The sequence below is a fragment of the Hydractinia symbiolongicarpus genome, chromosome 1 (assembly GCF_029227915.1).
Source record: "Hydractinia symbiolongicarpus strain clone_291-10 chromosome 1, HSymV2.1, whole genome shotgun sequence".
NCBI lineage: Eukaryota > Metazoa > Cnidaria > Hydrozoa > Anthoathecata > Hydractiniidae > Hydractinia > Hydractinia symbiolongicarpus.
In genome coordinates, this window is record NC_079875.1 from 3,371,330 (window position 1) to 3,390,280 (window position 18,951).

The 18,951-nt window shown below is 33.8% G+C and overlaps 1 protein-coding gene across 1 annotated transcript; it reads right to left on the reverse strand.

Moving 5' to 3' along the window:
- Positions 1-3,908: 3,908 nt before the first annotated feature.
- Positions 3,909-18,379, reverse strand: LOC130630608 (protein SpAN-like). The gene is made up of 8 exons (XM_057444173.1): positions 18,180-18,379; positions 15,918-16,061; positions 15,038-15,161; positions 12,354-12,460; positions 11,859-11,930; positions 10,268-10,489; positions 9,834-9,872; positions 3,909-4,061 (listed from the first exon to the last, which is right to left on the reverse strand). The coding sequence occupies exons 1-8, from the start codon at positions 18,259-18,261 to the stop codon at positions 3,937-3,939; spliced, it is 915 nt and encodes a 304-aa protein (XP_057300156.1). The 5' UTR covers positions 18,262-18,379; the 3' UTR covers positions 3,909-3,936.
- Positions 18,380-18,951: the final 572 nt, after the last annotated feature.

The window sequence follows — 18,951 nt, forward strand, 5'->3', positions numbered from 1 at the left end:
AAAAGAAAGATATTTAGTTATTTATGTTATCTTAGTGTAGTTATCTTATTTATTAATTAGTTTGGATTACAAATCTATTAGTATTTATCTCGTTCAGAATAGTGTTATGTTTAGTCTGAAAGACAGAGACAGAAACCAAACTCTTGTGTCGTTGATATAAATATATACTAATCCCAAGAAGCGAAACTTGATACTATTGATGTGAGAATCAGTAATTTAATCACCGACACTTATCACATAAGGCGAATTTTTAAAGCTTGTGACAACAAGTAATCGCGAAACCATTTCTATGTAACTAAAATCCACTTCAAACTTGTCAATGTTCACTCGTCGTTGTCGGCTCGTCGATTATTTGCGTATGTTACTGCGGCTTCCAGGATCGTAGAAAGCACTTAAACAAGTAACGTATGTTGCCAGACGGTCTGATTATTAAACCACCTGCTTACCTTTAATTGGAAATATGCAACTTGAATGATCCACTTCTTTCCGTTAGATTTGTGAATTAAAAATATTTAATACAAAAAAAATAATTTATACAAAAAAGTTTTCATTCAAACAAAGTAATCAGGAGAGGAGCACTTAATTAAAAATCATTTGTAGAAGGAAAATAGTTGTCAATGAAAAGCTCTTGTTTAACTAAGTCGCTAAAAATATCATGCCGAATCGATGTCAAGTCTTCTAGTTATCATAGCCGAGAACGTAGAATGCAATTTCTGTAAACACACAAATAATTTATTTGAAGATTTTATTTTGGATCGCTCGAAATTAATTGCTTTTGCGTCGTCAATTTGACTTCCGAAGCACCTAAATTAGGTAATTTCTAATTTGCTAAACAAAACTCTGACGAGTTTCATTTACTTTAGTATTCACGCCCGTAGACTCTTATGTTAAGAGCCGCGGAATTGCTGTGTGATTGAAAGACGTTAGATACAGGAAACGTTTTTTAAAAGTTGCTTAGAATTGGTGAAAAATGTTGTCATAGGTTCTGCCATGCACTTAAATTTGTGGTTTGTCGGTAAAAGGGTCATAATGCGAAGATATAATCAACTCTAAGCAAGCGTATAACCTGATGAATTTTGTGTGTAGTAAAGGCTAAGAAACCTTTTTCTCTGAGAGGCTTTAAGCCTTAAATAGACGATGTAATAGTGGAATGGAGAAAGCCTAACATCGTTATACTAGCTGAGTGTCTGGCGTTAAATGTCAAATTAAGTGGTTAAGCGGTAAAGTACAGGTGAACCATGCCACAACTAGTCCGAGCGCTCAGTGCAGGTAACTTTTTGTGTTGTACAACAGTGATTTAAATAAAAATGCAGCCCATCGTAGCACTGTACTCGTAAAAACAGACAGTGCTTTTTGTTATTTGCGGAATAAGTCCACGTGAATGTTCAAAAGTTTCTGTTTAATTAAGTTAATTAAGTACTGGTACACCGTGTTACATATCCGGGTAAACGTTTACAGCTTTGCGCCCTTCAGAGTAAAACGTCGTTTTAAAGTTCCTTTCTCTCAACTTCGCTAAATAAAAACATAGCTTCCTATGGTTAATCTGATTAGCTGAAACAGTAACACAGCAGATTGACGTCAATAGTGATTTCAACATTTGTAAAACTATTGCAAAACTGATGAAAGTAACTAACCTTATTATCCACTTGGATAACATGGAACCATCTGAAATGGGTTTAGAATTTATTGGGTTGATGATGTCATTAAAAAACTTTTGGATTTCAGTATAACCGTTAACTCTTTAATTCCTTAACTGTTCCCCAAAAACACATAGTACTACACATAGTTTATTCATCGTTCCAAGATCTGTATAGAGGTAACAATTAAACAGATATCTTGAAAAGAAATTAATAGGTCTTTGCCGACATAAGCATAAATTTAAAACCTAAATATTTTCTAACAGCTGATCAAAACCACACGATCCTATACATTATTTTTTATCAACATTTGTAAAATATGGACTACGGGCTAATAAATTTGCTAACGTCGTCAAAAATTTTAGTTCTCTTTAATCAAGTGGATATTTCCACGGGCTGTTCAACTAGTCTAATATACTAATACTAACGGATAGCACGTGTTAAGTGTTAATAGCAACAGTCGGAAAGGAGGAAGAGCCAACCGTGAGAATGGAATCTCCAAGGACGCTGAACTTTCCGTTACTAACTTACTAAACATTATGGAGATGAGTAAATACCGACAGGCCTTTGTACTAGCAAACATGTACTGTAGTATTTTTAGCCATTTTTATAAGAACTGGAAACTTCAGCTAAAGGTCTTCTAATTTTTTTACATGTTAAGACCGCCTTGATTCCTTTATTTTGTTGCTTCTTTCAAGTTTTCCATACGTCTTGCGATCCAATTGCTCTAAGGGCAGGTTTTGTAGGATATCAGAAATCAATTCTGAAAACACTTCTGAATGATTTGCTTTCTCGTGTTACATTCTGGAAGATACAAAATTTCACGCGTATACACGGAATCTGTTAAGAAAGAATACTTATATTTCCTAGGGAGTGGCAGTGCATTTGGCAAGGAAGTTACAGCAATGTTATTAGTATACGTCTGGCATAGCATAGCTAGTCAGCTGACCAGTTACAAAGGGCTGCAATTATGTCATATTGCAGCTGATTAGATATCGTGCGATAAGGAGGATAATGGCTTACAGTTAGCTAATATGACTAGACTGTGTAGCTCGAGCTAGCTAGAGAAAGCAAGCCAGCTAGAGGTAAGCTGAATGAAATGAATTTACACAGGACCTTCAAATTTATGCTTGGACATTTCTTTTGCATTGACTCCAGCATCTTCCTTTCTATTACTATTATCGTGCTCATTTTGAAGATTTATAAGGGTAAAAATATCAACGTTGAATTCGTTTTCTCGCAACGACGCCGCCATTTATATTCTATAAGCAAAAAAATAGTAAAACTTTAAAAAATCATCGCGTTCCACTATCATTAGAGCAAGAGTGCAACAACAGAGTGCGTCGTTTATCGTTCTCCGTTTTACAGCGGAGCGGAATAGATATCATACAGTTTACCGAATAGAGGGATCTAGCGGTAATGTAACCAGTTTACAATCGCAGTGAAGAAAGAGCCAGCCGTTAAAACCTCCCTTTACTTACTTATTCACTTAAATTTATACAAAGTTGTAAAAAAAATGTTTGGGGCGAAAATAAATGTTGTATTTAAAGGATGTACTGAAAATGATAAATTGGGGAGGTTGGAACAATAGGGAGGTTAGAAAATGAGGAAAATAACATGGATATCTTGAATAAAAACATTTACGGTTACTATACTCATCAAAAGGGTATCTTACTGCAATGTAAGATTGTTTTTGATGACTTTCTTCAGGCTACTTGCATTCCAATGTACTGAGTTTGATTACAAGTAAAAGCAAAAGAGCTAGATGGTTCAAATGAGTCAAATACTTTCTTTTGCGATGTTTCTTTCTTCTATAATATTTGTTCGTGTATTTGACATTATCGTTTTGATAGATATTGGATCAGGGGGAAGTTAATAGGTGTTTCACGCGAGCTTCCTATGCTATAGGTCTTCTTTAAATACACCATACCTACAATTCTGTTCCATAATAAGCAATACAAAGTACTTTGCTCTCTTTGCTCTGACATTTCTCTCTCTTCACTACTCATTAATTTTAAATTCTGATCCAAAGTCTGCAGTTTAAAACTTTAGAAATTTGTTAGTTTTTTATTCTTCAGTCTTACTTCCATACCCAAAGTGGTTAATACTCACGAAAAAAATATTCGGCTACTATGTTAAACACACAAAATAATACGACTATTATTATTATAGAGCAGTTGTACCGTTAAATTCGCCTTTTAAGGTGTAGTACTTGATGATACAACATAAAACATGCTTGCTGGAGATAATAAATGAAAACAAGCCAAGATATGCTATTATTGTCTGATCAAAATCATTTTTAACACAATCCGCATGTTTTTTTACATTCACGAGCCACCCATTTTGTGATGGCGTCTGTCTGTGAAGAATTGCATCTATATTTGTATCTGTCACAGTGAGGGTATATATCGTTGCAGTTTGGGTCTATAAGAAAGTAGAAAATCACAAATAAATATTGATACATTAAGTTCTAGTAATTTTTGTATTATAATACCTTATTAATTCAATAATTAATGGTCTTTAAAAAATGTTCCGCGTTTTCGGTTAGAATGAGAAGAAAATGTTTGACAAATTTCTTTTCAGCGAAAAAACTTTCTTTGAATAATACGTTACTGATAATACTGTTGACATTTTATTTTATGCAACCGTTGTTAACCTTGAAAGGATCCTTAAAAATCGCGCCTTTTACGCTGATCCATTTGGCAATAATTCAAAGTCATCCTTATTTCACCTTTCAGTGTATTTACCCTCAAAATTTAGTTACGAAATAGGGACTAATTCAAACATTTAGTCTTTAAAACGTGATAAATAAATTAAACAGAGATTTTAAACTGCTTTTTTCCTGCAAATATTTGGGAGTTGTTACTGATACGGGAAACTTGTATTTTTACGAAAATTTGTAAATTGACTGCTGCGACTATAACTGAGTTTAAAGATTATGTAAACAAGTATTTGGATGTCAAAAAATCGTCTTCTAATCTCACATGTCAAAAAAATGAGTTTTTTAGCAAGAAGAAAAAGCAAGTTTTTATGCAAAACGAAGCATCGGGACATGGTGATCTCGCCTTCCCGATTTAAAGAAACAACACATGGTGGAAACGAAGCTTTTGTAGTCCTAAACAAAGAATCAGTTAAATAATTTTTATATTACTATCTTTTTAAACGTCTATTTCTATGTACAGAGTTTTAGTTTTGTTTAGTACAATATCTTATCGGCCCAAAGAAGACGTACGACTAAATGTTTTACAAGACAGAAGGTAAAACGACTGGTAGCCTAAATTTTTTATTATTGTGATTTTAAAAGCAAAAATTTCTTAGGTGATATAAGTTTCATAAAATTTCAGTTTTCAGTACTAAGTTTTATAAACAGGTTTCTTATGAGAAAGCCTATATCGTTGATATGACACGCAACACTAAAGTTGTGGTAAAGATCTTGGAAAAATCCAAGTTTCGAGAAGTTGAAATCTTCTTATAATGCAATGAGAGCATCCACAACGGTCCCATAGCACCAAGAACCGAGTTAAACAAGACAAGACGTATGATATACGTAAACAACCTCGCGAATAAAGTTTACAAAAAGCTGTCTATTAAATTGTGATTTCTGTTATGAAGTTAGACACGACATATTTTGCTATTAAGATGGGCAATAACATTTCTTGTGGACTAGGCAGTTATTTTTCGAAATTGATTTGTGAGATCTTCTTGAACGGAAAATTCCTCGAAATTTCAATTTTCGTTGGGTCAGTCTGGGGTGAACTGACTGACAGAAAGAAGAAAGCGAAAACGAGAAATTCTTTTCGCTACAAAAAGAATTTCGTTCTCGTAATTATTTATATATGGTGGAGCGTCTTCGTTTTTCTCTTACGTATTGTTGTGGAAATTTTATTTTTCGCAGACTACTTTCCAGGCATTTGGGGAGACCTGAGGTTCTGCCTATATTCACTTTTGAAAACTTTGGTGGAAACACCTTTACTTTACCAGTTAGTTAAATAAAGCTTGTGAACACTAACCTTATCTTTTTAAAAAATAAACAATATGCAGGCGCTGCATAAACTATCTCGCTATTGAAAATGCACAACTATGAAACATCCACAATGCAACCCAATTTTACAATTTCTGCTAACAAAAAATACAGCCTATCATTCATGGTTGAAAGTCGCGCGCTTGAAACGTTTATGAGCTTAAACTCCATTTAGGTGACAAAAATCAAAATTTTGATGTCACTATCATATTCAGCATACTTTTTTTGTTAACTGTGCCAAATTTTGTCGAAAATAAAGTATTTTAATTTTCGAACCAATTTTGGCCTAAAATGACATTTAGGTGACAAAAAATCAAAATTTTAATGTCACCATGTTCGGCATACTTTTTTTGTTAACTTTGCCAAGTTTTGTCTAAAATAGTTTTAATTTTTGGACCAATTTGGCCTAAAATGACGTTAAGTGACAAAAATCAAAATTATGGTGTCACTATTATGTTCAGCATACTTTTTTTGTTAACTGTGCCAAGTTTTGTCGAAAACAAATACCAAATTTGGCCTGAAACGTCATTTAGATGACTTCCAAGTACTTAGAGAGTTTAGGTACGAAATTTAAATCGGGGGCGTTGCAATTGATTATTTCGGACATAGTTAGTTACGAGTTAGTAAAAAGAAAAAAAAAGTAAAAATAGTTACCAAGATGAGATTCGAACACACGACTACTTCCGTGTCGGTGCTCAGAGAGGCAAAAATTTCCATTCCTGTAGGACACATTTGCGTTTTAATACAAGCTCACGAGCTTGTAATAAGTCTTACTGAACTGTTATAACTGCTGAAATGAAACTATATGTCGACTTTACTTCCTCGTGGTAGACGTGTACATAATTGTAAAAAAAAGATCCGTAAACATTATTCGTGGTTTGGCTCCTAATTAAAGTCGAGTCTCGTGTTTTGTTTTCATAGTATCAGGTCTTGAGTCCCGAGTATAACCTAGGGTATCTGGTCTCACTTTTATATATATACCCACATATATATACTTAGATATAACCACTCATACTATCAAGATGAAAGTAGGAAGTAGCAATTGCTGTTCTTCTCCGCATAAAAATAGATATGTGCTGTCCATTGTTATAGATTTTTTAACAGCATGACGATGGAGTTCATTATTAAAGTACTGTATTAACAAACGCGGTTTTACATGTCCTTTTAAAAATAACAACAAAGCTTTCCACTTCAACAGAAGAGCATGAACGATATAGTAGATAATAGTACATAATAAAAGCTCTTCTCGTTAATCTTGTTAAATTATGAGTAAAATGTGAACGTGTAGAAAAAATATATATTAGTTTGATAGTAAATATGGTAGAAATTCAGAAGCATATAGAAACCAGTTTTACCGGTTTGAGGTGTATATTTTATATACCGGTTTGAAGTGTATATTTTATATCTAACATCCCTTTCAAAAAGGCAACTCGTAATTATTGAGAGGGATTAATTAAAAATATGCTTTCTCCAGATTAGTGGTTTCTCATACATAAAAAGCAAGGAAAGAAAGAGATGGTGTGGCGCCATGGCTAAAGCTTTGGTTTATTTTATTATTTTTTGGTACTGCAATAAGTTTTGTGTGCGAACATCACTTCCTGTGCGTGGCCATCATCTGCACTTACCACAACGAAGACACACAACATTGTAGCAATGCTACGCAAATACACGGCTGGTCTCAAGAATTAACAAACCTCGTGGAAACTGTGGGAACTTGGAGTATGAACGCTTTATCTGCAGGAGTTCTCATCACGGTTTACATGTGGAAAAATTACTCAACAAAACGTTTCCTTAAAAACATAATTAAAATGAGCGATTTCTGGAGTTTTTTTAATTTTGTATGTATTCGTGTCTACACCTCTGATCACTATAGACGCTTATGGACAATCTCATTTGACTGGTATTATCTTAAATAACGGCCTTATAATAGAATATGGAATCTCCTCCTTGCTACCTCTTACCATTTTCTATGTGGATTTGAAAGTTGTGGATAGGTGGTTAACACGTAAGTTGGAGAGTGAAAGGAAGCAATTTTATGCAAAATGGTAAACGTTAACAATTACACGTTTTTAATATATACCAATTATACTTAAGTTTTGATGAGTCCTAAGGCTTAGTTCTCACCTGGCACTAAAAAGCACTAAGCGATAGAAAATGAGCACTGAAGAGCACTGGAAAATAAACGTCTGTTTTAATGTCAAAAAACAGCGCTAACGAGCTACAATGAGCACTAAGGAGCGTTGAAACTAATTCTCATTTTTGAAAAAAACACGAGATATCGCTCTTTAATGCTCTTTATGGCCAAACGAGAACCAAACTGAAAAGGTAGCGATGCGTGGGACTTATGTACGTCTGCCTGTAAGTAGCTAAGTCGATTATATTTTCTACGATTCCCTTAAAAGCGAATATTCCCTAAAAACTATATACTGTATTTAATAAATCTTTTGCTTACATTTTGGATTGGCTAGAACAAATCATGTGATAAAATAAAGCTATTTGATTAGCTGGGAATTGTATTGTATGTTAATTTATATATACTGCGATGGGTTTTAAGACCACGGGGAGTGTAACTGCTTGTTATAATCGTTTTGTGATAAGAACAATAAATTTTCGAATATATGTTTTGTAAGTGGATTTTTCCACGGGTTTAAATAAAAAGTCGTTCTTATAAAACAACAGCAAGAAACATTAAAAAAGGGGCAGTTGAGATAGATAGTCGTTTACATAATTCTCAACTTTTGGTTCCAATTTTGAAGATGTTAGTTTGGAAATACTATGTACGTATTCCTAATAGAGAGGTACATTATAAAGCCAAATTTTCTTTCTAGATGCCATATGTTTTATGTAGCCCATGATCCATTTAACATAATCTTTCACATCTATTTTCAGCTTCATCAAAATGGTGCTCTTTGTTTATATGTTAAGAAACTTGTATACAACACGTATTGTGCCACCATCAAAATATCGCATGTCGATTTCGCTTCTTTGAAATATCTTGACTTTGTTTTACAAGTCATGAATGTAGCTTACAGAGCAAAATTGACGAAATTGTTTTATTATTATTTGTTCAAAGACATTGAACAACCTGTGGTTTGCAATTAATTACTACTGATTGTACATATATCTAATGCAACATACCTAAACAAAAAAATTAGACGAGAAAGCTGTTGTTTTTTTCATTTCTCACAAATTTCGTACAATTGTATTTGTGACAAAGGTTTGAATAATTTGAATAAAAGGAACCGTAAGTGGTTGACAGAATAACTAACACACTTACCAACAAAATCACCAGCAAGAAGAAGGAAAAGCAAGACATACAGCTTTGAGCAGAAGCGGTTAAAAAACTGTGTAGCATATTTTATTATCAAAAGATGGTTTTAAAATGTACATCGTTTGAAATGGTTAAAAATGTGGCTTCTGTTGGTTTATAATGTTTATAAAAAGCATATGGAATGAGATAGTTTTTTCGGAACTAACTTGAAACACAATTTTAACGTTGTTTCTGTGATTGAAACAAAGTGAATTTCAAAGTGTTCAGATATAGTGTCCAGATACAGCCAACGATAGTATAAGTAAAAGCTTGGTATGGCGATTTATTGAGAAGTTCATTTTTCTGATGGGAAGTATTTTAAAAGGGAATTTAAATTTTGCCCTAACACTTGAGTTGCTAAAAAATGACCTTAAAATTGATGAAAAAGTTGCTAAATGTTGCTTAGCAGATAATAGAAATATTTTTATAATTAACAAAATATCAGCCAAAAACGAATAATTTTTCACCCACAATTTTTCGATATAATATCAAATCTAAGCTTACTACCCAAACTAAATAAATTTTATAATTATAACTAAAAAAGTTTGTTCCAAAAATGCGTGTAAATTATTATATAAGTGAATACAAAATCAATGTAGCTCGGTTATTCATTTTTAAAACTGCAATGCGAACATAAATTGTTGCTTGTATTAAAAATTGTTATACTAGAGTAGCTTAGAAAACTTGCAACTTTTAATACAGTTGTTTATAAAGTGATTGCTTATGAAAATAAAACGTGTAGACGTACATACGTAACAAAAACTCTGAATTTACTCTTAAATTTTGAAAAAAGACGTACATTTCTTCGATAGTGTAAGAATACATAAAATAAAATATATATATAGTGAAACATATAAAGACGTACCTAGAGTTGGTATAACAGGAGTTGTCATCCATTTCTCTTCTATAAAAATATAACAAAATCTAACTTATTTAAATGTTTAAAAGAAAATAAATCTCCCTCCAAATTAAGTTATTTCACTTCAAAGCTATTTTATTCACATTTAATTAGTTTCAAACAGCTTTATCGCTACCTAGATATACCTGGATAGAGATTGATGGAATTTTTTTCAAAAACAAAGCATCTGAATAAGAAAAATTTGGAAGGCATTTTTTATTGCAGCATTTTAGCGCTTAGTCCAGAATGTTGGTAAAAAAAGTAAACAAATTGCATGAAGTACAGAAGAGAAGCATAAAATGAATTTCAACGATCAAAGTAACGAAATATTCAACATTCCACAATACCCCAGTACAAAACAACACATTGTTACAATTCGAGGACAAAGAAATCAGACATACCATCACATCGATACAATTTGTTAATCTGATATATATCCTCTTTGCTCAATCGTATTCTTTGGCCAATCAGCTTTTGTTTTGTTGGATCAAGAGTCTCAATAGCATTGGTGCCATGTTTGGCAAATGTAGTTGCGTTATAATGCATGATAGAGGAAAAGTCGTATGGACTGTTCAAACTGTCAACTTTGTCAGCCCCATACTTGATGAAGTTATCCGTTGCGTCTATAAAAAGTTAACAGATTTCAATTAGTTACAAAAGAGCGCTAAAAAGGAGATCGTTTTAGTCGAACTATGTATAGAAATAGTTAAGTTACATATTTTTATCATGTCTATTGTTTTAAATAATGTCAAGGGAGAAGAATTGCGGGAAAATGAATGGGTTACAAATTTAATATGAAGCTTGTTCTACGCATAGTTCGTTGAAGTATTCACAAGTCAGACTAAATAATATCCGATTCAACCTCATCCAATATCTTTTTAATGTCGCAAGTACTGTACGTCCCTCTGTTTTAAAACAACGTAGGGTGCAAAAAAAAACAAGATAAAGCGAAAAATCACCGAATCAATTGCTTCGAGTTTTACATGCTTAGGTAAAATGTTACTTTCGGAGAAGCAATATTTTACGTTTAGTATATATATACATCTATTTTCACATCAGCGTAGGTACTTTTAGTTTATATTTTGTGATTTTCGTAGTGTTTTGTTCGCTGATTCGATATATGCTTTTTTTTGTTTTATTTGCATCTCTCCATTATTTGACTTTACGTTTTTGTGTAAGCTATAAACATAATTATTCCCACCGACGTATGTTTAAATAGTTGCGTTTTATCAAGCCCTAACCGACTGTTAAATAATGAAATTTAAAACGCGCAATCTGATATGAATTTGCAGGTGCATTGACAAGTAATATACCCGTGTTTTACTCATTTTTGTATATTTTACTGAATAAGAAAGAATAAAAAAGCATATGTAAGGGTAAGTCTGTAAAAAAGATTGAGTATATTTCATGGTTTTTGTTATTATTTTCTTTTTTGTTATGATTTTTTGTAATAGAACAAGCAATGGCTACACCAGCAAGTATGTAAATTTGTTCTTCATTCTAATACTGCAGCCAAAACCTTCCCAAACTTCCACCGCTGATAACACGAATCAGTCTTCAATAAACGGCAACATTATTAATTTTCGGACCTTCTAAAATTTTTGGTAAGTTTTTCGAACGTCCTCTGCAAATGAAGTTAAGAAAGAGCCGTAACCAATAAAATAAGTTAAAAAGACGTCAATTGGAACTTCAAGTTAATTTGTCAAGTAGATTGAATACAAATTGAATGAAGAAACTAAACCTTTAACACTCATTTTTACTCATTAAACATGTTTAATTGCTAGCATGATAATTAAAGAACAAGCAGTAATGACCGCTGCAACTGATTGCAACAGGGAAGGTTTGCCACCCACTCCAAACACTGCATTGCGTTATTCGTAATAGTGTTTTTTTAAAAACGACAGTGTCACGCGTATAAATTTTTGTAATTTTTGTACTTAATTTCTGTAAATAAATAATTTTTGCGCAAAAATGGGAATTAATTTTACTTACAGCTGAGGACATTGTCATCAATCACTCTGATATATTTGTCTCGGTCTGGTCGGCTTTGTTCGTGATGAAAACCTGAGAAAATGGATTTGTAAGAGAGATAAGTAAGAGAGTAGACAAACGTAAGGGAAAGCCAACGTCGAGCAGCGTTGTTGTGGTTGAAAACTATGATTGAATAGGCACAGTGATTCATTTTATTTAGAGTTCCAGCCTCAGGGAAGTTTTCGATTTAAGTCCTTAATCTGTGTATGGTCCTTTTTGTATTTTTTCATCAACAGAAAACCAATTTTTTCTGATATCAATTGTTCGCTTTGAATAATTCGTTGCATTTTAAAGGAAGTATTATTATTTTTACCCAATACGGAGTAGGTAGGGAGTACATGGTACTCGACAGCTGATATTTCGACAAGACTACTCCGTAAAAACCCTTCTGTCAGGATATCATAAACGTAAAAGACCCTTAAGGTAAGGTAGTGAATATAAGTTACAACAGCCTACCTAAGGAATGCATGATTTCATGAATGGCTATCCCTTTTGTCCAACAGATAGGTCCCAATGAAATTGTGTTTTTTCTACCTCTTTTGTAACCAACCATGGACGAGCAGCTAAAAATAGATTACATAAAAGATAAAGCAGTAGCAGTTGCTGTTATATGTAGTATGAGTAATGATGAAAATAATGCTCAAAAGGCTTTTCTCACTCTGCATTAGAAACTTTTAATAAACGCTCGTTTTAATCATTGCAAAATAGAGTATTATTGTAGTAATTCCCACTTTCTAGACGAAATTGCATGTGAAAAAGAGTTAATATACAGCGCCCCGCAGTATCTTACGTAGCATATGTGTAGGACGTCTAGAAAGAGCAATGGACCAGAGGCGTAGTTACTAAGGTTTGTTTATGTTAGGGCGTTGTCGGTGTGAGTACTTCAAGTCTTCCGGAGTGACAGAAAAATTAACACCCTCAAGGAATCCATCCTAAATGCCCGACAGTGTATAGGTAGTGTCGTTAGTGAACGGCTCCAAACCGGCTAACAACACCTCACTTACAGTGCGGAAGTGGATACTTGAATCCGACCGTTATGATTTCGAGTCAAATGCGCTATCACTATTTAAATAAAATTACAAATTTTGTCTTATAAACTTTTTTATTATTTGTTTATTTATTTTTCTAATTTCGATGCAAGAGATAGAGTACAGGTGACTTGCATTATAAAAAAACTTCTTGTAGCAAAAAAGCTGGTAGTAAAACAGCATTTTCATAGCCTAAAGTTAATGATAGCTCGCACATTAACTATATATGATGGTGCTTTATCCTTTTTGCACTTATTTTGCTTGTAATCGATACATATACAAATGTTTTGGCTGAATTCTTATCAGCGATATTTCTACATCAGCTTTAAACACGAAAAGAAATATTCGCTTGAGTTGAGACCGATTAACGCGTAATTAAAAATGAATACGCTAACCATTAAGTCCATTATACAAGCTGTACTATGCTGAATTAAATTCTTAAAATCCTTAGCACGCTTTGACTTTGTTGGGCTCGACAAATATTTTTAGCAGAGCCAAACTGAACTTCACTCTATCAAAATTTCTTTGATGATAGAACTTTTACAATAGTTTTTAACTGAATAATCAGCTATGCGCATGCTTCACTTTTACCACGCTATGCACATGCTTCACTTTTGCAACACTATGCGCATGCTTCAGTTTTACAACGCTATGTGCATGCTTTAGTTTTACAACGCTATGCGCATGCTTCAGTTTTACAACGCTATGCGCATGCTTTACTTTTACAACGCTATGCGCATGCTTCAGTTTTACAACGCTATGCACATGCTTCAGTTTTACAACGCTATGCGCAAACTTCAGTTTTACAACGCTATGCGCATGCTTCAGTTTTACAACGCTATGCGCAAACTTCAGTTTTACAACGCTATGTGCATGCTTCAGTTTTACAATGCTATGTGCATGCTTCAGTTTTACAACGCTATGCACATGCTTCAGTTTTCAACGCTATGCGCATGCTTCAGTTTTACAACGCTATGCGCATGCTTCAGTTCTACAACGCTATGCGCATGCTTCACTTTTACAACGCTATGCGCATGCTTTAGTTTTACAACGCTATGCGCATGCTTCAGTTTTACAACGCTATGCGCATGCTTTACTTTTACAACGCTATGCGCATGCTTCACTTTTACAACGCTATGTGCATGCTTCACGTTTACAATGCTATGTGCATGCTTTAGTTTTACAACGCTATTATTATTTCATTTATTTAACGCTATGCGCATGCTTCAGTTTTACAACGCTATGCGCATGCTTCAGTTTTACAACGCTATGCGCAAACTTCAGTTTTACAACGCTATGCGCATGCTTCAGTTTTACAACGCTATGCGCAAACTTCAGTTTTACAACGCTATGTGCATGCTTCAGTTTTACAATGCTATGTGCATGCTTCAGTTTTACAACGCTATGCACATGCTTCACGTTTACAACGCTATGTGCATGCTTTAGTTTTACAACGCTATGCGCATGCTTCACTTTTACAACGCTATGCGCATGCTTTAGTTTCACAACGCTATGCGCATGCTTCCGTTTTACAACGCCATGCGCATGCTTCACTTTTACAACGCTATGCACATGCTTTAGTTTTACAACGCTATGCACATGCTTCAGTTTTACAACGCCATGCGCATGCTTCACTTTTACAACGCTATGCACATGCTTTAGTTTTACAACGCTATGCGCATGCTTCAGTTTTACAACGCTATGCGCATGCTTCACTTTTACAACGCTATGCGCATGCTTTAGTTTTACAACGCTATGCGCATGCTTCAGTTTTACAACGCTATGCGCATGCTTCCGTTTTACAACGCCATGCGCATGCTTCAGTTTTACAACGCTATGCGCATGCTTCACGTTTACAACGTTATGCACATGCTTCAGCACGGCTCGGTTCGGTCTATGGTTTTATGCAGTCGAGCCAAGTCGTGCAAAGGCGTGTGACACAGCTTGGTTTGACACAACACGGCTAAATATTTGTTTTATAGCCTGTGCCAATCTGAACTCGATAACCCCCGCTCGATACAGCACAGTTTATGTAATGGGTCTTACAAAGCTCTGTTGATGTGTACAAAGTTTATAAGCAAGCTATATGTTATGTATGGAAGTGATACATACCCCTGTCCGTTAAGAAACTGTAAATAAGCAAATTCCTTTGTTCTTGGAATAAATCGTAAGCAAGTGTATTTATGATATTCTCTGAAAGCATCTTCGATAACTTTTCTTGCTTTAGGAATAGTTTCTAAAAATGTTATCGTATATAATATCTTAATAAAAATAGAAATATTTGACATATTAGGCAATGTACAACACAGCTCAGCATAGCACGGTACAGTATTGTATTTCATTATCTTCTTTAATTTTACTGTAAATTTCTAAACTAGCGGCTTATCTGAATGAACGGCCATACTACGCTCAGGGTAGGGTTGCGTATACATGAATGCTTTTCATTCACCTAGGCAAATGTGAAATCGTTTCGGTCTTCCAACCTTTTTATATTATATCTGGAAGTGAAACTCATTTCATTTCAATCTTTTTAAAAAATTAAAATTTTGTAAAAAATTATGCAAATAACTTAAGATGCAATTGAATTGAAGAGGATGTGCAGTTATCATAAAGTGAGCGCAAAAAATGGCTAGTGCCAGGAAATTTATTTCCATCCTGGCGATCATCTCCGTCCAAGGTTTCTTCTAACAAAGCAATACATTCATGTATCGAATCAACGCTAACAGGTGTTTTTTTAAAATGGGAAGAATTTAAGTTAGATAACCATTGATTACTTCTGGAAATATGGGAATCTCATCCAGCAGTTTTAGTGGCTTATCTGACGCCTCAGATTTAAAAATGTTTTTAACAATTCCACTTAACAGTAACTATACACTTTTTTAAAATATCATGACTCTAACCTGGCCGGACATAATGCATTATTTACTGTCAGTAATATTCTTTAAGCATTCACAGTATGATACTAAATATAGAAATAGTATTTTACACATACTTAGTCCATACAAGTCGTAGGGAATCAGTTTGGGCCATGGATGTCGAGTTGCAGCTAATGGGAGATCTCTGTTAAATTCTCCTTTCTTGATTCTTTCTAATTGGTCCGGACTGAGAATCATATCACCTTCAAATAGGTTTGGATCTAAATAAATAACAAAATAAGTTAATAAATAGTGATTTTATTACTTCCTATTATGATTTAGGATAGGCACTTCACGTCCTATCGGACTGTTATTAATGAGAAAGGAAAGCGTATTGTCTTTTTTTTTTTCGCCGACCGCTACGCGAGGCGGAATTTTTAAAATTGCCTTAACAGATACAGAGGGATACAGCGCAGCTAAGCTGGACGGACAAGAGTTGTGACATTTAGGCTTTAAGCTAAAATATTTGCGCGGACCCTGCCATTGTTATTTTTTTTTTTTTTTTGTTGATTTTTTTGTTATTTCCTGAAGAGCCAATAGGAAAGCCTCGTTTCGGTTACAACTAATAAGAATACAGATTGTAAATAATCTGATCTTCACGATTTTCTAGTATTCTACATTCCTTGGCCAAAGCTTTGGACTTTGACCAAAACCACTCTAAATTCTGCTTGAACAAATCGTCCCTTGGCTGTGCCTGTGGGGAATTCCTTTCAGGGTTGGCTTGTTGGTGAGAATTCCAGAGTAGTTTATATTATACTACACTTGATATAAAGGTAAGAATTATTGTATTTTGATTAGCTGGTGTTTTTAGCTGTACATTTTTTGTCTAGTTACCAAGCTAGCTAGCTATAGAATAGTTAAAGCTAGCTAGCTACCAAAGAAATGCAAAGTTTTTAGTTGGGTTAATAGTTAGCGAACTGGACGTAGGTACTCCCTAAACAACAAAAAGCATTCACAAAATATTTTTCCAGTCTTCGATTGGATAAAATTATACTGGAATATTGTAAAATCACTTGTCCCTAGCTACAGTTAACCCACTATATAGCAGCCAGCTAGCTAGACATGTTTTATCGTGACACGATGGTGTTTATATTTCCACACCCCAAAAGCAAATTGGAGGGCTGAAAAATGCAGGCGATAAGCCATTGACTATTTTTTTCAAACTTTATTTCCAAGATTTGTGTATTGCTCACTTATACACTTTACATTTATGTTATAACCGGGACATAAATATTTTTCTGTAAGCTGATAAAATCCAGACCACATATATATACGTTTAGCTTTATACACTGACCTTGCAATTGACCGAGGCAAATGCACAGTTGTTAACAAAAATTCTCGATTCAAGTTGGCATGTATTCGTCGCATGGTTTTTATTGCAGTTGGATGTGATTTAATTCACATGTATAAGTTTTGTTCTCATTATCTTATAAATTTCTCTCTAAATGTAACTGCGATTTGTGTATGGGATCTCACGATCAAAAACAAAATATGAATTGCCCACATGAAACACAAGTTTGCCTACTTAGAGCAGGCAAATGGTGGTTCATGTTGAGAATGATAAAAAAAATTATGTATCAGTTTGATAACGATTTATATACGTTTGGCATTTGGCATTTTTTTATATTTTTATTAAAAAAAAATTTGTAGTCAAGCTTCACAAAGCCTTATAATAATTTCAACAAGCTCTCAAATTTTGTCCTCAGAAGGAAGGACATTAACGCTGAGCTTACTTGTTTTTTCTTTGTTTTAAACTTGTAAAACTTTGGTTGCAGATAACATGCATCGCGTTTTTGCTCTCTGAGAATAATCTCACACTGTATGACATATTTTAATCCCATACTTATTATCTCCGCTGATGGCGGAAATCTTCAAGCCATTGGGATTTTTGTTTTATATCAACAACTAACTGCAAGTCACGTAAAAAAATTCACTTGACAGACAGAAAAAAATGAAAGATAATTGGATATTAATATAAATGTTAAACATTTTATATTTATACCATTTATTTTATCAATATTTTATGGATGTAAATTAGAAATATTATATTAGAGTCCAGGAGCCGAAGATGAAAATTTCAAGGCTCGGAAATTAAGATGAGAAAATAAAATAAAAAACCTTTGTTCTTCCAGAATTTGTATTGTTCGGAGTTTTCAGCTTCAAAACTGACCAAACTCGCAAAATTTAATTTAAGTAAATACATTTGCGTGCGTCTAAGATCATCGGGCATGCTTCGTAAGCCTTCTGGAATACTTATAAAATGGAATAAAATTCGATATGGCATGTCATTAAAGCACGAATATATCTTTTTTTTAACCAATGACAACAATGTTACTAACCTTCCATTGGAGGATAACACGTTGCCATGGCAGCAAACAATATAAAACAGGATAAGCTAAGCAGCATGTTATTGTCCATCATGTTATCCACTTCAGTGCAAAGGTAAAAACTTCTGACAAGTTTTATTAGAATGCTTGAGTTATTTTTTCTACACTGACTATTGAAACACCTGCGAGATGTAAATATAAAAACGCTACTCTAAATCGAATTAAAACCACTTCTCTGATGTTCTCAAAACAGTTATCTTGAAATTTGTGACACCACCTGCAATATGAATCAATAGAAAAGTTCATTTTTCGATTTGATATGTTAGTTATTAGCTTTTATTTGTTGATTGTTGCAAAACAAGATTTCAATTTAAATTAAAGCTAAATTTTGTGGAATTGTGTCTAATTTATAAACAGTCAAGGGGTCGCTTCAACGTACGCACGCCGGCGTGAACGTTTTTTTATTTGCACATAATGACTTTGCTTGCGTTGATTGATAATGATATTTCACTTGGGTAAAAAAAGAATTGATCCTTGTTAAACTAATTTTAAAAATTTAACTCTCTCTGTGCACTACGTGGACCGTTATTACATCGACCCTTGTTACGTTCGCTCTTCCATTGATATATTATTGGTCTTTAATCAACATCATTCTATCCTACGCTGGCCCCAATAATGATATTTTTCAAATGTCGACGCTTACACATGGCTGTAAAAACGAAGAATTTTAAACAAAAGAGTTATCACCAGTAATTATTTTGCAACATATGCTTTTAAATAAGCG